Here is a 26,512-nt window from a genome sequence, read left to right as displayed (position 1 = left end):
TTAAGGGGAGGCAACGGTCAGACCATTAACCTGATCCACAGGGCTCAAACAGCAGAGGTGGATGCATGCCTAGTTACATTGACTTAGAAAAGGCCTTTGATAGGGTCAAATGGCCCTTCATGGTGAAGGTGCTGGCGAAGATGGGGTTGGGAGCGAACTTCTTGAAATGGGTGAAAGAACTGTACAATAGGCCTAGGGCAAGGATGCGGATAAATGGGGGGCTTACGGAGTCCTTTGAACTCACGAGAGGCACTAGGCAGGGATGCCCCCTGTCCCCTCTGCTATATGCTCTAGCAATGGGGTCGTTAGCAATTGCAATACGGGTGAATGACCAGATCAGGGGTATAGAGGGGGGAGATCTGGAGTGCAACATCTCATTGTTCGCAGAAGATGTCCTGGTTTACATCACCAATGTTCAGGTTTACCTTCCAGCATTAATGACACAGATTGAGGCATACAGGTCGCCTCTCGGGGCTCAAGATTATTGTGGAGAAATCTGCCATCCTGCCATTATTGCCAAGGAGTCCGCTCCTAGATGAGAAAAGGAGTTTCCTGGGCATGAGGGTCAACCAACAAAGCATTTGATATCTGGCCATACTGGTGACAAGGGATTTGGGGGACTTGGGAACGGGTAATTACGCCTCCTTCCACATGCAGCTAAAGGCGGATATAAAGTGATGGGGCTCACTGATATTGACATGGTACGGGAGGATGACCTCGATAAAAATGAATGTATTACCCAGGCTACTATATCTGTTTACAGCAATCCCGCAACGTCTCCCAGACAAGTTTTTTCAGGAAATCACAGGGGCGCTTCATAGGTTCATCTGGGGGAATCAGACCCCAATAGTGAAACTGGCAACACTCACCCTTCCCTTCGCAGGTACTATCAAGCAGCACAAACAAGAGTGATGGCGGAACATATGAGGGAGGAACTGAGGACATACTGGATCTATCTAGAGGACCTTACAGCGCATCCATTGAAGGTCCGAGACTATTTATGGGCCCCGCCAAGACTAATCCCGGAACGACTGAGGTCCCACCCAACGTTGGGAGTTTTTTGGTCGGTCTGGAGAGACTCAATCGGCTCAAGGGGGTATACAACATGGCCCTCGCCGATGTGCTCACTATGTGGGCCACCATTTGAACTGGGGAATCAGGGTTTCAAGCATTCTCATAGGTGGTCAGACTTAGGCCTGGAAAGGGTGGGACAACTTTATGAGGGGGGAACTTCAAGGAGTGTGATAATGTGCGTGAGTTGCTGAGATGCTAGGAGGGGACTCAATCTCAATATTTTCTTACCCTCAGATAAAAGGGATTTTGACAGATCCAAAGTGGGGGACAGCAGGGTCAAGAGAATTGACACCAGTGGAAAAGACCCTGAGCCAGTAGGTATCGTGGAAGGGTATCTTGTCCAAATTGTACAAGACAATGAAAGGAACCATCCTACAAACTTTCCAGAGGTACTGGGAGGAGCTGCGGGGTGGGGGGAGGAGATCTCTGAGGAGGGATAGTCGCAAATATACAGAGTGGTCTTCCAGGGAGGTCTGTTCATAATTTCAAAATGCTAATGGGTTGGCATAGAGACCCAGTGAAATTGTCTGAAATGTTCCGGGGAGTATCCCCTTCATGCTCGAGGGGGTGTGGACTTCGGGGATCCTTGGCATATTATTTGGTGGTGGTGTCCCAAAGTGAAAATCTATTGGAAGGTGGTTTTGAGTTAGATGGAAGAAGTAACAGGGATAGGGTTAGACCTGAGAAAAAGGAAAATAAGGTGGCTACACCTTATTAGAACTGTTGCTTCTCAGTTGGCCCCCAATCTAGGGGGCTGCAAATTTCAAATGAAGATTTCACAATAGATGAATTCAAGATGTGGGATGCCATGTTAAGAGCGGGGAGGTTGTCTATAGCCCAATGGTGGAAAAGGGAAGCACTGTGTGGGAAGGGAAGGTGCAAAACATGATGGTAATGGAAAGGCTTATGGCGGTGGTGAATGATAGAGTGGCGGAATACCATTCTGGGTGGTCGGCCTGTCTGCTAAAATGGGGAATGGACAAGGACAACTGAGTAGATTCATCCAAGGGGTCGCTGAATTTGAAAGAGAGGAAGGAGATGCGGTGGCGGGACCCCGGAGGTGAGCCAACAAGGGTAAGGTTGAAAAACGGAGGTGTCTCTCGGAACAGAGACTTTTACAGACATATCATGCACCATAGAACGAGTGGAGTTTCAAGAGGGGTGGAGGGGGAAAAGGGGAAGGCTCGGAGAAAAGGTGGGGAGGGGGATCTAGTCTGTTATTAGTAATGTAGCTTGAACATATTTATTTTATGCTTCATTTTCTTTGTTTAGGTTTTGATGTTGGAGGGAATTCTTTTGAATTTCAGAAAGAAACAGACAGCCCACAAGAAAGGGATTTAATTTGAATTTGTCTCCTAACCCCACACTTATTGGTTTAGTAACTTTTCAAGAACATGAATAATACTCCTTAAAGCTCAACCTAGGCTTGTTTGGTCCATTGATGAATGACCATGATATAGCTGGTGTTATTGTGCATAAGATTTCATCTTGCCCTAGCCTGTCATTTTTTAAAAATCTCTCCCAACCAATTGGGATGGAATGTGAGGCAAATATTCAGTGTGAATCTAGTACTCTTAGCCCCTTCTTTCCTTTCTTCACAACACCTATCCAGCCATTCGAACAGGCTATCACAATACCATTACGCAATACACTGATGAAAACTAGTTGGAACATTTTATGACGCACAATAAATGTCCCACAAAAGTGGAAGTGAGTATTAACACATTTGTTGCTGGCTACATTCAAGAAACGTTTGATGAAACAGATCTAAACTCTAATCTGAATGTGCATGAAAATAAATATGTACATTGTTTATCTAAAGTATTCATTGTTCTTATAGATCCAGGGTTGTTATTCGTCGAGTATTTACAAAACCACAAAGGACAAAGGAAAAAGTGAATGAAAAGCTGGAAAGAATGAATGAAATGAGACAGCAATATCTGGCACATAATCATCCAGGTAATATATATATACAATGGTGCTTGAATTGGTTGCAGTTACATTACCAATTCATAGTATTGTAGTAATAATAATAATAATTTCGCATTTATATAGCGCTACAAACCCTCAGGTATCTGAGCGCTGCTTATTATTACCCCCAGTGTGTGGTGCTCATTTATCGACCTCGGAAGGATGAAAGCCTGAGTTTGGCCCTGCCGGGATTCGAACCTGCGTCAGCAGGCTCTGCACAGATGTCAAAGCAAGCGATCTACTCACTGTGCCACTTGACCGGCAATTGTAAATTATATTCTTGTAGTTTCAATCATTTTCATTAATTGAAAGCCTTGAAATGAAAACAGTGCAAATCATGACCTTTATGTGTTTCGTTAACTTGCCTCCTTCTATGTCTTTAACTTTTTCCGGTTTTCAGCCTCCTGACTAGTTCAGTTCAACCCCATATTTGAACTATAAAGCACTATTAAAAAAGGGGGAACATAATTTGTGTTTTTTACACAATGTATTGACATAATAGGGTTTGAGGAACCTGAGCGTATCCTCACTTCTTTTCCCTCTGTATTCTCCTCTCAGGTCAGGTGACCAGGGAAAAGCCCTTGCGCTTGGATCTTGACCCTAGGAGTGGATATGTGAGGGGTGATCACCTGAGTGGAGGAGACTTGGGGAGAGAACGTCCTTAGGTGAGACATGGTATCCCCCATTTCCTTTACACCACAAACCCTCTATCTCTCAAGCATTTATAGGCTGTATTTATCCCTTTCCCTGCTATTCACCAAGAAACACCAGTACACTAATGGAGTGAGGAACAGAACAACTAGAGCAACACATCCTCATTTTATTAATGCACACACATACCGACCTCAGCTGAGTAATGAGAAGCAGAGGACAGCAAGAGTAATGCAGGACTACCGTTGCAACAGTGAATGGTCTAGTCCTTTTTAGACTAATCGTGATGGCGGGTACTTTAAAAGCCGGAATCATTGTGGAAATGGAGGCAGCTGTGGAAGCCTGGCTACAGACTGCTGGGTGCAGGCAGTCCACTCCGGATCAGCAGTGTGGCAAGCATAGTGCTCGAGACCCGTTGGATGATGCAGAGGTTATGCAGTGGGAAGCAAAGCTGATGGAAGCTGGATGCCGGTGGCAGACGATGAGAGGGAGACCAGCATGACCGAGTGAAGCAGTCATGATAGGAAGCTGCAGGAAGAGCATTGTGGGGTGAGCAGTGCCACGGAGAGCAGCTGGAAAAACAGGCAAGGTGCCACACGGGAAGGAGAGAACTTGTGGTGGCACAAGACCACACAGAACAGCCATCCAAGAAGGGGAAACACTGGCTGGCAATATGCAAAGCAGACAATGAACATTGATTTGAACAGAAGCAAGCAGTTATTTGAATACTGAATGAAGTGAAAGCAAGTTTTGGGCACTCTTGAATATTGAGCGGAGTGAAAGAAAGTTTGTAAATCTAGTTGATACCAAGAACTTCAAAAGAGCTGCACTACATGAGAAAACAAGCATTTGCAATAGCCAGGAGATTTCAAGAAACTCTGTTATAAGGGGATATGCATTGGCAAGGACCAGCAGAATCTAAGAAAGTGTAACAAGTGTATGGTGGCCAACCAAGCCCAAGGTACAGTGTCAAGTGAGGGAGACACAAGTGAATAAATCGAGCATCAATGGCAAGCTGAAGCAGTGGCCTAGGGTTGATGAAAAAACAGCCAAGAAAGGGGTGTCAGTAATGGGTGAACCATGTGGTCAGACAACTGTGCCTAGGCTGAGTGCACCCTTGTATGGAAAGGCCACAGAAAGCACCCATAAAGAAGCATGTTTTTTACAACAACCTCTTGTGTGATTTTGAAGTCGAGAAACTGAACTATCTATCTGAACAGTCCCACTATCTTAAGAACTTTGGTGTTTTAAAAAGCTGGAAGATTTGAACTCTTGGGGAAGGGAACCCCTGAACTTGGGGAACAGGAAGCTGATTACAAGCCAAGAGCTGCAAGCTCTGAACTTTATTTTAAACACTACTCATTTTGATGCTGACATTCCAACAGATTGTATACAGTTAGTTGTGAGGGCAAGTATAGGTTTTGGACACAGACAATGGTTTGCTTTGGACTTCCTGACACCAACTATCCTTAGTTTTCTTTAGGTAGGGAAATCCCACCTAAGCATAGCGCAAGTTAGGACTTACTCCATCCTGCATTTTAAGTTGATAAACGTTTTAAGAACCCAACTTGAACCTGTTGTCTGGGTCTGCTTCATGATGCCTTCACAAGAAGTGCATACCAAAGTAATGCAATAGTACTCCCTCCTGCACGCAAAGGCTTTCTCCACCCACCAGTCTCCCTGATGGATTTTGTCTCCATCCTGTCAGCGGCCTAGACACCCCAGCATTAAGGAACATTCTTGAAGCTTTTCTTCTGTCCCATTACCATTGACACCTGTGCGTATCTGCTATTGGTGAACCTAATGCAGCTGCATTGGGGTCCTCCCTAGGGCCCAGGAGGGGTGGCCAAGTATGTCACCCAGCAAATGATCAAGGCATTGGTTACCCAGCAACTGCTCATGCTCTGCTCACCAAGCAAATGATCGTAGCACTCCACATTTATTTTTTGCAGTGTTCTGTAACTGCAGCAGAACATTCAGCCAAAAGTAAACTGGTGATGCCCCCCTACTGGTGCGTCTAACATTGTCACTTTATTATTGTCACCACACATGTTCTACATTGAGAGCCTGAGAATGTGCGTTACCAAGGTTATTCTCCTACTAGCCAATCAATGTCCAATTTCACCATCACAGTCACACCAGCATACTAGCAGGCAATGGTTGCTGAGTTTCATAAGCAGCAAGCCAGAACTAGAAGCAGCACATCTCTTGGTGGACTGACAACTGGAATATATTGTTCTAAGGTAATGTCATGTTTTCAGTTTCAGTTGACACAATATGCCTTATTGTCTCAAGACATTCAATCCATTCTACCAGTTCTCAGCTGTTACTTTTCAGTACACTGTTTCAGTGATGTGTTTCTTTCTATTCTACAAAGGAATATAGAATATCCCTTTTAACAGTAATGATAGCTTTTACGTCCATTCTAACTACGTATCCCACAACAAATGTACTCTTTTAGCAGTATTTAATTTCTTCATAATTGAACTCTAAACGAGTTCTGCCTGACCCAGACCGTTATCTATAGTATGTAGACTTTTAACTCATTTATTTGAAGCAGACTAGGTCCCTATGTCATTTACCTAATGGTGCCTAGGAAAGGTTTTCTGATTTCCCATTGTCAGCAAGAGCCAAAAGTATTTTCTCTGTTACATTTTAAATGTTTTTTCAAACCTTTTTATTTTGTTTGCTGTTGTCTCCAGTTAGACATATTTTAATGTGAGGGTAAATACTGTATTTAAAATTATTGAAGACATTGTTTGCATTTCTTAAAGTATATTATTGCTGATATTGTAACACACTGCAATAGAATCCCCTTTTACCTAACCTATTAAATAATATATTAATGTACTCTGAATTTATTCATTCATTACACGAGAGCCACGCAGGCCTTAACAATGTTTAAGTGATATGAAGGAATAGGCGACAGTAATCTAAGTAGGTCAGATTGCCCACCTTCCTCCTCCCTTGTTGTTAGCTCCCCACTCCCATGTTCCCTGCTCCCCTCGCCAGTTTCTTTCCCCTTTGATTGTAAAGCATTGTGTGGCTTTTCAAAGCTAAATCAGCGCTCTCGAAATACCCTAATAATAATAATATATAGCATTACTGCAAACGCTCTTGATATTGAAGAAATTGAAAAGTCTGTTCAAAACATATTTGTATGTTTCTTCAAAACAAGAGTAGACTGTTTGCATTCAGTTATTGTGTATGTCATAGGTATTCCAGTTCGCCTGTTAAATGTATTTAGACATGTGCATATGGTGCAAATAATATATCAAATTTCGTAGCCCTCTATTTCTCAACACGTCTTATCCCACATTGTACAGTTTCTTCAGGCAGTACAGAGTATAGTCTTCTGTAGACCACTCGAGTTCATATGTGGTCTCAATTGGTGGTAAATCCGGGCAATCAAGGTAGCCACCATGATGATTGAGGTAGTGGTGAATGTTGGGAGGGAATGTAACTGGAAGGTGTCGCACTTGGAAGAACTAAATCTGTATTTCTAGTTCTCCCCACACCCCATAGCAGGAAAATGAATATACTTGTGGAAAGGGGAATGATTTGGTAAAACGAAAACTTAGAAGTCTTTTCCAAAACAGTCTCCATGCAGGCAAAGGTAGCAAAGAAAAGTCTCTTAAAACGAGTTTGGGCTCATCCTGTTTTCCTTGTCTTTGGGTTGAAGGTTGTGGGGGGTTCCCAAGCCCTCGTCTGCTCAATCTGAGGTCCCACAAGTCCTCTGGGGACAAAACGTCTGGGACTCGCAAATGGTAAAAAGTCTCTTTCAGAGGTTTGAGGTAATGGTAAATAGGTTTTCTTTCCAAGGGTTCTTGCAGAGGAATTTGGGGAGTATTTTGTCACATGACCACCTCCCTGTTTAAGTGTCATGGTCCCCAGAACTCTCCTTTCCCAATTACCTATATCATACAACGGTGAGATTGCATAATCCACTACCGCCTCCTCTAAATTTTTCCCAGGCTTCTGGAACCTCCCTTGTCTCTCTGACCAGTAGGGGTACTTGTTCAGCTCCCAACTTCTCGGGTATAGCAGCTGCATCTGCCACCTCTATCTTCTCTCTCTCTCCTTCGCCACAGATGATAGTGCTTTTATCCTACTCCAACCTCTATTGTTCTTTTTTTATTTTCTTTTTTATTTGTAGTTATTCATTTAATGAAAATTATATGGAACATAATCCATTTTTTCACACCAAAAGCATACAAAACAATTTAACATTGAATTACAGAGCGGAGGACCAGTGTCTATAACAATGGGTGAGAGAATGTGGATATAAGACCACATGATGCAGGGGAGGTAGAAACATAAACCCTAGACAAGGACAGTAGAACATAACATACGAACGGGATAGTGGAGGAAGTGTTGTGTTTTAAGATGAATGGGTGCGGGAAAAGTGCAGTGGGGTTGTTTTAGAGAGGTAGGAGTGCTATGCAAGTGGTTCTTCAGAAAGAAGGACAGCTGGATTTAAATGGAAATAGAGTGGGAGTAGCGCAGAGAGCGAGAGTAAGAGCGTTCCAGGGAGCGTTGAGAAGAACAGAGTGTAAATGAGAGGGAAAGCAATGGGCAAGAGTGGTGGCAAAGAGGTGAGCTGAGGATGATTGTAGGGAGTGAGGAGAAGAGAGTAGGGAATGAGATGGACCGATAGGTGTGGTGGGGCATGTCTGTGTATAGTTTTGAAGATGAGAATGAGTCTCGTAGATAACCAACCTACCTGACAACAGACTGGGGAAATTGAGGTGAAGCAGGGAAGGTTGAAGAGTGTACTGTAGGGGAGGCATGTTATTACAAGTATGAAACTGACACAATGGGTACAATTTGTAAAATCTTTATTGGAATTGTTGGGGTTGTAGAAAATCCTACTTTGCCCTATAACTAAGATGGGAGTAGTCTCAACCATCAAATAATAAATAACGCAGTCCTAGTGGAGTCCGTCAAATCAAAATGGCCTATGCTAACAAAACCTAATGCCTGCCCTATCTCTTCTACAAAAAGTGTAAAAAGGATAAATGTGTGCGAAAGGAAAAAATCAGTGTTCAAATGAATAAATGTGGTTGAACCAGCTCTCCTCCCCATGTTAGATCTCACAGAGTAAGGCAATCCCTGTAGGCAGGATGACACACTCTGGCTTGGTTTCCAACACAATTAACCATTAAAAAACGTGTATTTAGGCCCACCTGACCTTCCACATTAAAGTCTCTTTTTCTGTCTCTTTTTCTGACTTTGAAAAATAAAATTTCAACCAAAAAGTTCACAAATGTCCCCTCTACGTCAGGCTCAGACCTCCCATGACAAAATTCAACACAAACTTGCAAGGGGGCTCCCTTCCCCAAGCTTATCATACTCAGTCTCCCTCTGTCAGACTTGGACCACTTTCGGATGTCAAAGACTTTAGAATGTGCATGGTTTTCTTTACAAACCACTGCAGGACCACTTCAACTCAAAGTTTACAGTTTAACTTTCACTTTCCCCTTCTCTATGAGTATAATATCTTGAATTCACTTTTGCAGTTCATTCGCTTCAAAAAATGAACCTTTCACAGAGACTTTCGATTGGGCTACTTCCTTTCACCGGACCACTCCGTTACTTAGTATCACTGATTTTGCAGCTGTCTTTTACTTCAAAGTTCATTCACAGGTCTGCCTTTCCTCATGTCTCATCCACCCGCGTGCAACCTTCACTTGTGATATAATGTTGCTACTTCAAACTTTGACACACACCGATCTCTCAGGTCGCTTGCCAACTCACCGGTTGTGTGTGTCTCTTTCTTAGTTTTGCGATATCCAATTCACAAGTCAAGGTTGATACCACAGGCTTAGCCTCGCCTCCCCAACTCTGCCGTTCGACAGGAGGGGTCGCTGGCATCCTTGAAACACAATGCAGTCTTCACTTGTGGGATCTGGCCTTCTCCACGTGTTTTCCATGGCCTGTCAGAGGCAACGACCTCAGGTAGGGAACTCTTGGGGTTTTCGACCCGCTGCTCTCGCGGCTTGGTCCGTTGCTCTGCTGCAGTAGGTTTGCATTTGTCCCGGAAGTTCCGCTCATACTGGTGTTCCACCTTGTTTTGAGTGTGTCTTTGAGTTCTGCCTTTTATTCATGCGAGTACAGCTAATTGGTATCAGGTTTTTGCACTTAGTGTCACGTGTCTGACTTTGCCTGACCTGATTAGCGGGACATGTCCAGTATGATGTGTTAAAGTTAATGTTGTTACTCTCAGTCACCCTTTTCCTCGGCCCAGTGTTTGTGTAAAAAGGGGGGGGGGTGGAGTAGGGACCTTGGTGAATCCTAAAAAATAGGATGGGTTGGATAAACAAAATAGGGGGAATACTGAGTCTCACCATTGGCTGCCTTACCCCTACTCCCCGAAGACCCCTCACATCCGCACTGGTCCACCCCCAAGGTCTGGATCCAAAGGCGATGGCCGTGCCCTGGCCACCTGAGAGAGAGATCCCCAGAGACTAGTGGTTAAGACACCCTCTGGTTTCTCACAGTACCGACAGTAAAGTTGGGGACTTTTTACAAGAGGTAAGAAAGCATAGTTGGGAAGGCCATTGAGCAGACTGGCTTAGTAGTCAGATCAAGATAGTACTAAAGAAGAGATCTGGTTCTGTGATGAAACTGATGATGTCATTACTCCTTCCTGCAGATATCCTCTCCTCATGTGGCCAGGGTACAGCAGCCGCTACCTGATCTTGACCCTGGGGCTGGCTATATGAGGGGTGGTTGCTACATGAGGGAGGATCACATAGGGGGAAGTGACCCTCGGGAGGGAGGCAGGCATCAAGAGAGACACAGTATTTCCCTTTTCCTTTTAGGGATGTCCCCTCTGTTCCTCATGCCTTGATGGCCTATTGTAATAATTCCCTTCAGCCACCCACAAGACTTGCTGATGGCATCTTTCAAAATCCTGTAATTAAAAGAATGACAAGAACTGATTTTCAAACCCATGTATTTGAATCCTTTGAAAATACTGAGACAAAGAAGAGGAATGGAGTAATAAGGATCACTAGCACACGGAAGCCAATGCTGCTCTATAGTCATTGGAAAGAAGCTTGCATTGCTGGTACATTTAAACCCTGGCAGCTGAAGGAAGGGATAGCGAAGTCTACAGGAGCAAGTGGCTCCTGTCAAGTGAAGAGAAGGCCCGGAGAGAGCTCTGCTGCAGGCGAGACCAGACGGTGAAACACAAAGCCAGGGAAGTGCTGCCTGAATGAAGGGGACTGCTGAAACCGTTGTTGCCAGTATGCCAGAGAACCCGAGGTCAGGCAATGTGGAGCCAGAGCCACCGCAAGGCTGTCAGAGGACACTAACCTGACAAGAGGCGAAGCAGGAGAGAGGCACTCCACCAGTCTGTTGGCAAACAGCAGCAGTAGCAAGCAGCACAGACGATGTCGAAGCAACCCTAGCAAAACACTGAGCCCAACGGGAGTGGATGGAACACCAGGGCACTTAAAGGTGGATACTGCACATCCTGGGAAGCCATAAAGGAGTTGATTCAGAGGGTGAACATTTTTTTTTACGAGTGGAAGGTATACCATGAACTAATAAACACGTAGGTTGTGTGAGTCTGAGACCCTTATAATTTGAACTGAATAAGGAAGTCCTGGCAGGAGAACATACCAGGCAAAGTCAAGTACGTGAAGAGAACTGCAAATTATAAAAGGAGAATCCTAAGGAAGATCCATGACCTTAGGATGTGTGAAATCCATCGAATGAGGAAAATAACCTGGCAGGAGAGGATGGCAGGTGTCTTGCGAGTCTGAGACCCAAACTCAAGTTGTGTTTCTTTTTAAAGGAGAATGCCAAGGGGAGATCCATGCCTTTGGGATTTGAGAAATACTGAATGGCATAAAAAAGCCTAGGGGAAGGGATTTATTTCTCCTAGAGTGAATTGTGACACCAAGAAGAGGAAGTTATTTGTTTGGGTTACTAAGAGGTTATTTCCTTAAACTTTTGTTTTGCTGTGAAGAAACCTGGGTAACAGAGTCATTTTCTGGAACTGTGAACATTATCTACGTTGGTTGGAGTTATACCTTACTGTTGAACGTGAACATTTTGTGCACCTTCAAGACCAAAGACATATCCTTCAACCCTTGAGTTAGTTTCTAGAATGCGAGGGCTAGGATGGGATTTCAGACACAGGACATTTTTGCTTTGGACATCTTGACAAAGGACAGACGCTTACTTTCGGTTGCAGTAGGGAAATACCTCCTAGAGTAGGGACAGATAGGCTTTTGCCAACACTTTTATTATTTAAATCAAAGTGTATAGCAACCACTATGAGTCCTCTGTGCCAATGTCTCATTCCTGGTTCCTCACAGTTCTTAGTGTTGAAGGGAAGAAGATGTCTTATTTTAATGATGGTGAGGAGATTAAGTCTGGCCGCAGCGGCATATTTGGAGATGCAGAGCGAGAAGTTGAGATGGGTTGAACATGGCACAACCTTGTGAGCAGAAGTTAGGCAGGAGTCAAGAATAGAAGAGATAGCCTGTTTGGATTGAAAGTAGAGAAAATCAGTCTTGGTGGAGTTGAGCATGAGTGAGTGAGGTGCCATCCAGTGTTTGATGGCGCAGAGACACAGTTTTCACAATAGCTCATCTGATAAGGAGGGAACGGAGAAGAAGATCTGCATGTCAATACAGAAGAGTTGATAGGAGGAGATCAAGGTGCCAAGAGCAGAGCTATAGAGAGGGAAGCAAAGTGGACCCAGGACTGACCATTGGGGAACACCAACAGTAAGGGAGTTGAATTGGGAGGTAAGACTGTTCCAGGACACCTGGAAGTGTCTGGGGGGGCGGGGATATGAAGCAAACCAAGCAAGAGCCTTGTCCCTAATGCCTAGGATGGAACTTCAGAATGGTTGACGTTATCAAAGGCAGCAGAGAGGTTGTAACTAATAAGATAAGAAAAACGGTTAGCAAGACGGGCGGAAGAGATGTAGTTTCTGACATTGAGGAGGACAGACTCAGAGTGCAGAAGTTGGAAAACCATATTGAAGAGGATGTCAAAGGTTGTGTGTGTCAAGGAACTCAGTGAGTCAATTGAAAACTACACGCTATAGGATTTTGTAATAGTGGGGTAGAAGAGAGCAAGCACAAAAGTTAGCAGGACAGTTAGGATTTAGGCCAGTTTTCTTAAGGCTAGGGATGACAGTAGCTTGTATGATGATGGAAAAATGGTACTGTCAATAGAGGACTTGAAGAGGGAAGCAAGATATGGAGTTACACTGGGAGCTATGTGTTTCACTAGGTGTGAGGATAGAAGGTTGATCGGGGCACATGAAGGGTTAGCCCAGAGGAGAAGGTCAAGAATCTCATCACAGTTAGTGGTGGCAAAGGAAGAGATTGTCGCAGGAGGGTAGAGGTGGTGGCGAAAAGTGAGCAGATAAGGGAATAGAAGATACTTTGGGAGGGTATTTTGAAAGTTGGAAATTTTCTGAGCAAAGTAGAGAGCTGACCATTAGCAGAAAAGAGTAAAGCAGATGAAGGAGGATTTCGGATATGAGAAAATTGAGTTGAGAGATTTTTGGAGGTGCCAAGTTTGAGAGTATTGAGAGGAAATGAGTGAAAGATAGAAGTCAAGTTTGGCGGAGTCAAGAGCAGAGGAGTAGTTTTGAAGAGCAGTCAGGTAGAGTTGGAGATCCAGAGGAGTGTCTAGATCTTTTCCAAGTGCAAAGGTTTTTCCTCATTGTTTGCAGGGTGCAAATAGTCAGTGTAATCCAAGGTCGTGGAGGGGAGGGTTTAGGAGGTAATGTGGTTAGAGGGAAGTGAGAGGAGAAGGGAGCGTTAGGAGCAGCGTTAACATTAATACAGGCTTCATTAGTGGATGGAACAGTGAATTTTACATTGGAGGAGAGAGTGGTGTAGCTCAGAGAGGTAGATAGGGAACTTGGAGGAGAGAAACTTGCACTTGGTAATTTAAGTGGTAGATGGGAGAGAGAGAAAGGGGTTGAAGTAGGAGTGTAGATTGAGGCAAAGACGATGGAATGATCAGAGGGAGAAGGAGCAGTGGAGATACTAGAGGTGGACTGTTGAGAGGAGATCAGGAAAAGGTCAAGGGAGTTACCATTTGACTGGGCGGGCAGAGAGTGGGCAGAAGAGATCAAGTGGTTAAGGAGAAGAAAGCTTGAGTCAGTGGTAGAGGATTACAGAGAGAGGGGAGGTTAAAGTCACCAGTGACAATGAGGTGATGATGGGGAGGTGGTAAATAAATTGACCAGCAGCACCACGTGGCCGATAGAGAGATATAATATGGATGTCATAGGAAGCAATGCTTGTGGAAATACTATATTCAGAAAAGAGGAAAATAGCAGGAGAAAGGGTTTAGGAGAGATAGGAAGTTTATAAGATACAAACAGTCCTATACCAGCACCCCTACCAGTTGGGCGGGGACAGTCAGTGAAGGTGTAGACAGGGTTGTGAAAGGCAGCAAGGGTTGCAGTGTTTGAGGGAGAAATGCAGGTTTCTGTATGCGTAATAAGGTTAAGAGAGGGAGAATGGGAAAGAAGGCATTCTGAGATAAAGGAAGTCTAGTTACACGCAGATCCTAAAGAGCAATATAAAGTGAATGATGTTGAGTCTGTGAAGTAGAGAGGCGCTGGAGGGAGATCCAAGAAGAGGAAGTGTGATGAAATTTAGAGTTGGAGGTTTAGTGAATAGAGAGAGTAGGTGAGTGAGTAGAGGCGTAGTGTCAAGGAAATGAGATGATAGGTATAGAATGAGAGTTGAAATGGTTTTGAGCAGAGGAGAATGAAGAAAGAAGTAGAAGAGAAAGGAAGAGATAGTAAGGGCAGCGCATGGTGAGGGCAGGCCTGAGCAAACATGTAATTGGAATTCCCAAGCAAGTAGCAGGACACACAAAAGCAATATCCTAAAGACAGGGAGGCAAAAGGGCTTGTGGAAAGGCTGAAGGTTGGCCGTTAGCTGTTTGCCCTTTGCTGGGTCACCTAAGGTTGAGTTACCCCAAGGAAAAAAGTCAAGTATTGTCAAGTATCCCCTTTGCCTTAACTCTTTTTTGCTCCAGTCTCCTTAAACACTCATTCTCCAGATGGTATCCATGATCCTCCTAATGACCTTCCAAATGTGTCTCAGCCTCTGGCTGACGTACCTCCACCTCCTTTTTGTATCAATCCTCTCACCTAATAGCTCCCTCCTTCTCCAAACAACTTCCTCTCCAAATGGTGACCCTCCTCCTCTTGCAGACAAATCTCCCTCACCTTCTGATGTTGACTGTCCCCTACTCAAAACAACTCTGTCAAGATGGCGATCCCCAATCTTCAAGTAACTAAAGTAAATTGTCATGCTAGCGAATTTTCACCATCCAAAGGCCTCTGTTGACATCTGTCTTGAACTTAACTCCCTCTTTTCAAAACCCTTCCTCTAATCCCTCCACAACCACTCTGGTGCGGGCCTCTTAAACCTGTCCTGCTTTCTAATTCAACTTCCTCTTTTGGCCTCTTTATTGACCCCTCTCCCTCTGATCACTCCATTGTTCACTTCAACATCTTGGTCCCTCCACCTTTTACTCTTCATCTGCCCTCTTCGATATATGTAAGGGGACATTTAAGCAGGATTCTCTTGCCCCATATTTTGACGATGGGAGGACTGCTCACCTGTCTCTTTCTTCTATTTATGACTCATCATTTCACTACGCACTATTACTCCATTTGACCAACACTATCCGGTATCAGGTAATAAAATCGCGGCAAAAATGTTGCCGGTAAAACAAATCGCTGGCAAAAATGCTGTGGTTTGACCCGGTAAAGTGTACCCCGTTATACCATTTAAGGGGAGCGGTGGTTGTGGGGGTGTCCCCCGCCACTCTTAAATGGTATAATGGGTCCAGAGGTTGCGGGGGTGTCCCTGTGTCCTTTACATGATTATGGCACAAAAAAACACTGCATTTTTGCTGCGATATTTTGTATTCACTGCCATTTATGCTGCGATTTTAAGACATGCAACCCACTATCCTGCTCGCACATTCACACCTTCACATCCCCGTCCTCTGCCTAAGATCATCTCTGAAATTCAGACCCTCAAAACAAACATTCACTGTGAACTGTGACGCTGACGCAAATTACGGACACCTACCCTACACAAATCCTTTGCTGCCCTAACCTCTGACAACCGCCTAATTCACAAGCCTAATCTCTTCCCTTCGCAATCATCCTTGCAAACTTTTATCTACAGTCTAACCTGTGCTCACACCTCTCAAGCCAACATCCATCGCCTCCTCCCGTTCTACTAATTGCTTTGTTTACTATTTTTCCTCTAAATTCTCTAAAATTCGTGACTCTCACAGCCCTCCTCTCTCTCTGTCCCAATCTTCCTTCTGTCAACCACCTCCCCCCTACCTCTTGTCCTGTTAACTACTTCTCCCCTACCTCTCCTATTGAATTAGCACCCATCCTACACAGTGTCACCCCTTCTCGCGCTCCTATCGATCCTTTTGCTTCTCAAATGGTCAGGGCAGGCATTAACAAGGAATGATCATTAGGAAGCTTTTAATAATTTGGGATTTTTGTTGACTATGTTGCATCACACTTTGATTAAAACGTAACGGTTTTCGTGATTCACATCGTTTCTTCGGTCACGTTGCTTGTATTTAATTCCATTTCTACATTTCTTTAGTTCTTTATTATTCATTTGTGGTTTTAACTTGCGTTTTGAAATACTTCTAGTGAATCTATAGGAGCAGAGAGTCAGTGTTTGTACTTTAACAGCATAGTTGGGAACTTGTCAACAGCTAGAGACGTGTAAGAAGTAATTCAGGAAGGCACTTGGAGGAGGTCCACCCGTTAGATTGTGGTGGTGAGATATTTTATGCACATTGGTTGAGATATCTGTAGACCATTCACTTGATTTGTTAGATTGTAGTCTGAGTTTCATAATGCTTAATCAGAATCACGGCATGAACGTTGAACTCTCAAGATGGTGGCCGTGTTTTCACACGACATACAATGTAGATTCGTAAGTCCAATTTCTATTTCAGCAGTGCGCAAATGGCCGCACATTCACAACCTCGGCATGGCTCGAGACACGCTAGGGTTTGGAGATGTCAGGTAAGCCTCACATAAAATGAGGGGTTGGTTAAATGGGCGCACAGAAGGTGCGCAGATGTGTGATATACTACATTCACTTTGGAAAGTGATTTTGATGCGTGACGCCACTGTTAGATATTCAGTGCTTTGATGGAGCGTAGTGTTTGCCACACTTACAGACCTTAACCTAGTCTGAATTTTGCACTGCAAGAGGAATTTTAGTCACGCAGGTGATTTACACTGCATGGTGGTCTGATATGGAGGCTAAGTTGCATGATATTGGAGACACACGATATAGGATTGCATATAATGGGTACTGGTTGGGTTGTGGCATAAGGACACTTCAATACAAGTTTGTCCAACAGTTCATGCATTTATTTTAAAATGAAGAATGGCATGCATGTAGGAGAATTGTTCCTTAACGAGTGAGATTTGTTTTGTGTTTTTGCTTATCACACATAGCCACCTGAAGATGATCTTGATTGATCGAAACGTGTGCAGGTTGTTGCAGTGATGTTTAAACCAGTCGTCCTATAATATATGAATAAAGCTGAATTCGGACAAGAATTGTGCAAGCTTTGCAAATTAAACCAAATAAACTAATCGTTTGGAATACCATTTTGAAACAACGTGCAAAAAGCTTTTTACATTGTGGGTGTAAGAGCATTGAAGCAGAAAGAAAAGTGCCCTATTGATTGGCGGGTTTATCCTGACTCACTACATTGTAAGTGCTTTTAGTACAGCTTATTGTGATTCAGCTATGAGTGAAGTGGTGCAGCCCTGGGCCTCTCAGATATGTACACTACTGTTAGTAATGCTGATTCTGAAAAAGCTAGTGCAGCAGCCATCATACACTGAGATAAATGGAAATATGTTAATACCACTCTTTGTAATGGCTGAAGGTCCAGAATCAGCAAAATCTGAAGACTTCAGTGGCCTTCAATCTGTTAAGGTTGAATGTTCATCATCAGTGGTAGGTGACAACACAATTTTTGCAGAAGTAACTCTAGCTATATAGGAATATCCTACTGACAACTATTATGAGAAGCTGACCAACGTTGGTGTTAAACTTCAGCGTGCATGGCTCTGCCACTCCCCAACATTAGACCGTGTCTGTCAGCAGGCTTATTGGACCTTTACAAATAAAGGAACATCTTTCTCAGGTTGGGTGAGCAGGCTGCATAATTAAGACCACCAATTATCAAGAATCGATGTTCATGACAAGTCAGTCCTCCACCTCTAGTGCTGCATGATAATCGATGTTAGTGTGTCTGTCTTTACTTCTTCTGAATTCACTTTGCCATACATTCAGTTTCACTTTTACCTCTTCACAACGTTACTTCTTCTGTCTTTCACTTCTTCTAACATGCACATCCCTCTGTAAACTCTTTTGTTTTCCAACCCTACGAACAGGACTCTGCCAAATGCACCAAGATCTATGCCATCATCCAGGCCTGCATGGTGCCCAATGGCCTTTTTCTCAGTGGAGACAAGACTGAAATACTCATAGTAGGCACCAAACAAACACTCAACAAACTGGACATCAAATACTTCTCCTTCATCATAGACAGCACTCCCATCGCCGCAGCTGAAACAGCCAAACACTACGAGTCCACATAGACTCAACCCTATCCATGTTGACAAGTTAGCGCCATTTCCTCCTCGGCAGCTCTAACCACAAAAATCATAAATACCGTCAAACCGTACCTCTCACCACAAAACTGCCTGTCCATAGCCAGAGCCACAGTAGGGGATAGATGGACTACTGCAATGCCCTCTTCTTAGGCACTAAAGCCAAGAACTTAAACTCCAAACCATTCAAAACCACGCCCTTAGGGCAGTCCTCGGCATACCTAAAAGGGAACACATCTCCCAAGCCTGGACAGATGCCCACTGGCTCCCAGTCAAAGAGCGCATCCTATTCAAATCCCTTTCCGATGCACACGCTTGCTTAGCAAACACAGCACCCCCCTACCTCTCAGAAACCATTCACCGCGCCACATCAGAAAGACCCAAACGCACCCAACACTGCAACCTGCTCGCCATCCCAACCTTCAAAAGAGCTAAAGCTGGAGGCGCTAGCTTTGCAGTCATTGCACCAAGAAACTGGAACGCACTACCACCTACTCTAAGGAAAGAGACCTCACGCTCAGCCTACCGCAAGATGTGGAAAAAACAACTATTCCACTAACAACATACCCAGACACACCCCAGATAAAGAGTCCCCTCTGCACCCATCCAGTGGGGTTAGGTATGCCTAGACCACAACTGAAATGTATGTCTACTCTGCTGTATGCCTATGTAAGTAAGTGTACATGTCCTGATGTTGTTCTAAGCTAATATACGTTACAGCGCACGATGCCCAAGGGCTGCTGTGCGCTTTACAAATGCAAATAAATAAATAAACCTAACCTTTCCATATCCATTGCCACCTTGACAATGTGAAGATGCAGACGAAGTAAAAGTAAAAACAAGTAAATACATGAAATGGCTTAGTGAATGTAGAAGAGGTAAGCGTAGAAGAGGTTTTATAAGAAAAGTAAATGAGGGGGAATACCCAATATTATATACACAGGGACATTGACAGAGGATTCGAAGAAACACCTCCAGAAAGTGGCTCATAACTGGAGGAAGATGAATGAAAGAATTGTCCCCGTTATGTTGACTATAGCAATGTCTGGCATAGTGTTCCAGGGCCACAAGAATAATGTAAGACCAGTGCAAACTGTGCACATTTCCACTCCATCATTAAATTCATTGCCAATTATGATCCAGTATTAAGTATTAGAAGAGATGTTAAACGTGCCAGGAGAACCTGTGATATTTTAAGCCCCAAAATACTGATTGTGTTCATTGGTGTGCTCTCCAACAGCGTCAAGAATTAAATGATAGAGGATGTTCACAACACTCTTTGGACACTACTAAATATATTGGAAAGGCGGATCAACGTGGTCAAGTGACCTGCTATGAAAATTATGAAAGCCGGAATCCAACACACCTGAGGATACACAAGTCTTTCTTGGGCTGTGTGGAGGTAGATGTCCAGACATCAAGTAGCCTGGAGGTTCAATTCTCAGTTGCATGGAGAATAATAGTTTTCACATATCCAAACGATGAGGCTATGTTTAAAATTGTGCTTCAACTTTGTTTAGCAGATGTTCTAGTAAGAATTAAGGCCAAACAATCAAAAGGATCTTATGTTCACTGTTACATGATATACATTTAGTATTGAATGAATCCATGTTGGAGATAGCTCCAGTAAGACATTTCTTAGAAATCATTGAACAAACCTACACCTTCTTTGTAAAATAGGGCCCTGGTTACACTACTCACTAGATAGAGACGGTGTGCTGCAATTGGTCTGAGACTTGGCACGGTACCGGCCCTAGGACCACAATCAACAATGTGAGATGAAGCACTCTAACCAATTAAGAATGGAAATTGCTCATATACAACATCACTAAAATCTGATGCCATCAACCTGCACAAAGGAAGACTCGGATTTGAGATTTCTCTAGAGGTGTGTTCCTGTACTCATATTTATTATGTCTGACAACATGGCCAACACGTATTTCAACCAGTAAAGATCTTCATCAGCGCTGTTACATAAGCAAAGTCATTTACAGAAAAGAAAATAAGTTAAGCAGTTTGTCGCAAAAAAAATAACAAAATAACGTGAAGTGTCACATAACCAAACGAAAAAGATCTGTCAATCCAAACCAATGCATTGACAATACAGATCATTTACCAGATAAGGAGACATACATGAGAGAGAAAAGAGAAACAAGAATACAAAATTATAGATAATATTGTTATATTGAATCCGAACATACAAGTTAACATACTACAATTAAATGACATTGATGAGCTACATGTCCTTTCAGCAAAAAGGCCAAAGGATTCCTATCAAGACTCAACTTATGATGGTGCCTATGGTCCAACTGGTATCACAGTGAATAATCGCCCGACCCTCACTCCTGGTATAGTTAAAAGCGTGTTTGTGGTCAGAAGTCCTATGCATGCCATTAATACCTTGTGGCTTACACCCAAAAGAGAAAAACGATTAACCATGCTGTGCACCTGGTGCTCATCACACATAAGGTATTGATTGCTCGCACTTATCTTACCAAATGGTACTACCGGTAAACGTTCATTAACCAACCATCAAAACATGCCATCTCAATGGTCGGATTCAGAGCGTTATGAAATCTAAGAAGAGACATATCAAATACTGAAGGACACTGGATATAGAGTGCAAAAAAAGAGAACCCACGATATAACAACATTTTTATTAGACATTAACTTTCATTGTAGCAATAACTTTAACAAGAAGACTTTGTAATGATCTTGTCAATACGACACCACTGGTTTGGTTACCTTTCTACGCCCTGTGTTCCATTTAAGTAAACCATTCATACCCCAGACACTTTACATTACTAAGTGGAGAGAGTACAGGTACTGAAGACAGCAACACACAGACATTTACAATGTTTGCTTCCAATATTCCATCCCTAAACGGGGTGTCAAAAATTATTTACATTTTGTATATCTAAGAAGAAACTATTTACACACTATTTGTTACCAACCTGCCCCACCTCATCGGGACTGTTTCACCTCATTTGTTGAAGCAGCCATTTCCCTGTGTTTTTGTGGCATGTCTTGGTGAGACAGGTTCGAGAATAATTAAAAAATTATTTCAGGGGTAGTGGGGTGTGGGGGAGGTGTTGGTGGGGTTATGGGGTCTTGCCCCCAAAAATAGAAATGCTTAAACAATTACCGGGGAAAAACCTGCTGCAATGAGATGGGGCAGATGCATTTGTTAATCACCAAGTTCAGTGCACAGCAGTCCAGAGCAATAGCACCTCATATGGGAATGATTCCAAAGCAGCATTCTTTATTTATATCCAACACATTCAAACTTGCAAAGCAGCTACTTTGAGATCAGTTCATACTTCCTGAAATCTCTGTTGCTTTTGAGACTGATGTTTTATAGGAAACATTGTAAGTGTATAATCATCTCACATCCCTCCGGACAGAATTGTGCCTACGTCTATTCCTTTAAGGTGGCTGGAGCATTCGGCTTTAGAGGAGAAAAGGTTACTTATTTGTAAAATATTCCCCAACTTTGGGTTTTCCTGTAATAACAATGGATAATCAATAATATTCACTCTCATCCTCAAGGTTCTGGTGTCTTTAGGATGAGGAGTCAGGCTTTCCTGTTGTGCCTAAAGGAATACAATATGGTCCCTGCCAGTTGACATTTTAAATACACAGTGATGGCCATGGGATCCCGTTAGCTAGCTTCCATTTGCTTCAAATGTTGACCGCACTCCAGATGAAATTTAGTAGCATGTAGCTGATACAAGACATAAGATACAAGATATACATGGCAGATCACCTTTTTTGTACATGTATTTTCTTTTTTACCCCTGAGATGGAACTCGGTAGGCTAGCACATTAACCTTTGACTCTTGCCTAAGCGTTATGCCTTATTCCTCCACACTCGTAGAGTAAGTCCAAGTGTTTCAAAGTATGAAGAGAAAAGGCCCAGAGACCTGGTGTCTCCAAATCTGGGCACGAGAGACCCAACCACACAAGGTTCCCAGGGTAACCCTCGACTATGTAAATACCTCCCATTCACTATTGAAGCATTGTGTGAGTATCTAGAAGATATGGTGTGGCTTTGGTACCTGAGGCCTAAACATGGAGGGCCTTCAGCATTTATAATGGGAACAGTAATAGACAGTTGTATTGACCTGAAGGCTTACAGCTAGTTGTTCTTAAAGGAAACTATTTATATGCAATGAATGATTATTACTATTTATATGAAATGCACGACCTGGCCCCTTCTATCAATGCCTCCTTCAAATCTAGCACTGTTCCCGACAACCTCAAGGATGCGTGGGTCATCTCGCTCATCAAAAAACATACCTTAGATCCTAGCAACCCATCCAATTACAGACCTATTCCCACTGTACCCTTTTTACTGAAAGTCTTGGACCGTGCTACTTACTTACAAATCCAGGATTATCTAGAATCCAATAAACTTCTTGGCCTCCAACAATCTGGATTCCGACCGAGGCATGGAACAGAAACAACCCTCATAGACTTAAAATCACAAATCGAAGACCTCAATGACAAGGGTAAGATGGCCCTTCTACTTCTGCTAGACTTATCGGCAACATTTGATTTGGTCAACCACCAAATTCACTGCCACCACCTCAAAACTGCGGCCCATTTTTCTGATGAAGCTACCTCCTGGATCAGATCCTTTCTGGCTAGCAGAACTATGCGTGTCTTCTCCCCCTCTGCATCAGCGGATCCTTCACCAGTCCTTTGTTTCACCAAAATTGTATAATGTCTACACAAAGCCACTCTTTGATATTCGCGATTATCTGGGTGTCACATAAACTAATCATGCTGATGACACCCAGATACCTATCACTGGTGACTACGTGACTGACTCGAAAGCCCTTAACGATGTTTATCTAGTTATCCAGGCTTGGATGGCACATCACGGGCTCTGCCTAAAAAATGAAAAAACTGAGTTACTCATTTTAGGCTCTTTCCCCAGACTCGATAAACTGGACCCCTCCTTCAAATCATTTATCATTGACGGCAATACAATAAAGGTATCCAATGATACCAAAACCTTAGGGATTTATCTTGATTCAACCTTATCCCTCAAAAGACAAACCAATGCAGTGGCTTCGGCTTCTGCATATACATGCAAACTTATTACTGCATGCAGACCCTTCCTCAGGGCTGCCAACTGCATTATCCTGACCAGAACTCTCATCATGGCTAAAATCGACTACTGCAACACCCTCTACCTAGGGACTAGTCAAAGAAACATTAACAAACTACAGGTAACGCAGAACAATGCCATCAGGGCGGCTCTTAACATCCCTAGGAAACTCCACTTCTCTGACACCAGGCGTAGTTTACACTGGCTCCCAGTCGTTCACAGAATATCTCTCAAAACCCTTGCTCTCACCCATAAGTGCCAGTCCAACTTGGCTCCTGCTTACATAGCTAATCACTTCTCCCCCCCACACCTCCTCCCGCCCTTTGAGATAGGCACAAGCCAACATCTTATCCACGCCTAGATTTAAGCTGCAAAAAGCAGGTGGGTCTAGCTTCCCAGTCCTCACGGCTAAATTATGAAACCCACTTCCTAAACCACTCAGAGCTGAACCGTCCTATCACTCTTTCAAGAGTAAAGCCAAAACCTGTCTCTGCACAGAACTATGCCCTCACACGCATCTAATTCCTCCTCACACTATGTGCCTATTATCGGCCCTAACTTGTTCATTTGCAATATGACCTATACCTGTGAATATGCACCACCTCCGTATTTCATGTATAACATCTGTATTATATTGTAACTCTTGTATAGTCTACACATTTACTCTGCAATTCATCCCTGTACTTGTTAACCCGTTTATATCCAGTTGGTATTGTATATTATTCCTGTCTTACTCCTGTATACCTGTAAATATTACTCTGTATTCATGGTGGCTCTCACCACCTTGTATTATGTGTCTGTAACCTTATACATATAGAAATACACCCAGATGCCTCCGGGCCAGGTACGCAATACAAATAAACTAAATACAAATGATGTGGTTTTAACCTTCTTAACAATTGTGCTTTTGCATTTTTCATGTCGCACCACAGGTGAATGCAAACCAATATCACAGGCATTGGCAACACAGTCCGAGTCCAGCAGAAGCCATAATGAGGAGATATGGGAAAAGGAAGTTGACAACCTAGTAGACTGGACCAACAACCTTTCTACGGACATTTTGGAAGATTAAACCAGAAAAACATTTTCTTTTTTAAATTTCAATCTCAACACTCGTACCTCTTGTGCTCCTTCTTTACCAGGCGATTAGTTATGTGACGGCTGCAAAAATGATTGTTGGGGTTAGTCTTCATTTTAGGGGTTTGGTTGTCAGTGAGTAGCCTGTATTTTCACAAGTGTTTCGTGTCTTGGGTGTTTGAGAAAGATGGGTTTCCTAAATTCATCATACAGCCTATAGACCAAGTCTCTCTGATGGTCGGACACTATACCTCAATTGAGTAACCCAATAGAATGAATTAGCACTCAGTTTCCCGGCATGTAGTTTGTCATTCAACAGCTACTTTCTCAACTTTCTCTAAAAGTTTTTTAAATTTAGTTTCCCAACATGCAGTATTTCCACCAATAGCTGTGTGCCCAATTTTCTCTGTGGTTTTAAGACTTGGTGTTCCAGAATGCAACATTTAAATAAAGAAAGGCTTTCTCAGCTTGCTCTGGGAGCCTAGCCAGTTTCCCAGAAAGCAGTGTATGGATTAGTGAATGCTTTCTGGGGTTGTTCCTGGAGTTAAGACTCAGCTTCCAAGTAGGCCATGTGTCAATCCCGAAAATATGTTCCCAATTGGCACTGGGGAATATGACTTGGGTTCCCAGCAGGCTGCAGATCAATTAATGATTTCTCAGTTTATTCTGTACATTAAGACTCAGTTTCCCAGCAAGCAATGTTTCTTACATCTGGGTATTAAGGCTGAATATCTCTGCAATCATTATATCATTTATTTAATTATTTCTGGGATATTTTTTGGACCTTAAAGCTCAATTTGCCTCAATGCAATGTATCGCTCTACCAATACTTCATCAGTTCTTTTTTTTTGTGCTTTAGACGGATGTCCATCAAAATAAATGTTCTCAGTTCACTTAAATTTCGAAAGTATTACTCGGGTTTCAAGCATGCAGTGTTTATCCACACTATGGAATTACACTTCCTTCTACCAAGGCGATTCGGGCCTTAACGATAATCCTTTTGTTCACATGTACTCCTTTGCGTCTTCAGGTTCCTTCTCTCGCGTTCCAGCTTTTTTCCCACCTCTCACTATGGGTTTGAGTGCTTGTCTGGTGGGCCTCCTCTTCCTTTCTCTTCTGACTTTCAGCAGTGTCCTCCTCTTTGTTCCATTCTGTTATATGGCTCAGTAGGCAGAATGGCAGAATTCTGCCCAGTTGCTTCTCTTGTTTCAGGATCTAAAGGGTGGTTACAAAAAGGCTGCCCTTGCGAATTCCCTTCGCAAGGACAGCTGTTCTTTTCTCATACTGACCATCTGTCTATTACTCTCTTTTACTATACTCTGTTCTTGTCTTCTACATGGGGGAAGGTGGTGGGAGAGCAGAGGTGAGGTGCGGGGGGCGGGCATTGACAAGCTGGGGCCTTTGCCAGAATGTTCTCTGCACCATCCTTTCTCTTTACTCTCATGTCTATAGTCTGCAACCCTTTGGCAGCTTTGCATATGCACCCGTTTGCTGAATTTGGCTGACAGTAGCTGCTCACCCCTCACACCTCCCCCTCCCACAAACTGGACATTTTGGGAGCAATTCATTAAACAATAAAGTTATTAAGAAAACAACAAAAAACACTTTTGGCCTAGTTCCCTTCCATTTTCTCATAGACAAAAAAAGGTACATTTTTACCGGACCGCACAGCGAAAACCGCTGGATGGAATTGGATCAGGTCCGAAACAACTTGCTTATGTAGCGTTGACTCACAATCCTTTTAGGGTATGGGCTTATGGCAACCATTTTTAAAAAGAATATTTTACGGAGAAGGGGTTGCCTTTGCAGCAGACAGGCTGGGAGGCATTTCAGAAACGAAAAGCAGCCATTTTCTCACAAAATCCTATTGCTAATAATGGATTTGAATGAAATTCTCAAAACATAAAGTTTGTCAAAGCCCCCATTGCTCCTCACAGTTTTCA

At 43.2% G+C, this 26,512-nt stretch overlaps 1 protein-coding gene across 3 annotated transcripts in view; it reads left to right on the top strand.

Annotated features, from left to right (window-relative positions):
- Nucleotides 1-24,607, top strand: part of UBE2U (ubiquitin conjugating enzyme E2 U) — a 727,435-nt gene extending 702,828 nt beyond the window's left edge. For all 3 annotated transcript variants that reach the window (XM_069641994.1, XM_069641992.1, XM_069641995.1), the window contains 2 exons: nucleotides 2,915-3,033; nucleotides 24,425-24,607. In XM_069641994.1, the coding sequence (XP_069498095.1) occupies nucleotides 2,915-3,033; nucleotides 24,425-24,564 (259 nt within the window). In that variant the 3' untranslated portion in view covers nucleotides 24,565-24,607. The remainder of the gene's footprint in view (nucleotides 1-2,914; nucleotides 3,034-24,424) is intronic.
- The last annotated feature ends 1,905 nt before the right edge of the window (nucleotides 24,608-26,512 follow it).

This window comes from Ambystoma mexicanum, chromosome 1q, assembly GCF_040938575.1.
Source record: "Ambystoma mexicanum isolate Mex_15411 chromosome 1q, UKY_AmexF1_1, whole genome shotgun sequence".
NCBI classification, from domain to species: domain Eukaryota; kingdom Metazoa; phylum Chordata; class Amphibia; order Caudata; family Ambystomatidae; genus Ambystoma; species Ambystoma mexicanum.
Note: the sequence above shows the minus strand (reverse complement) of the source record. Positions and strands in the feature narration are given on the sequence as shown.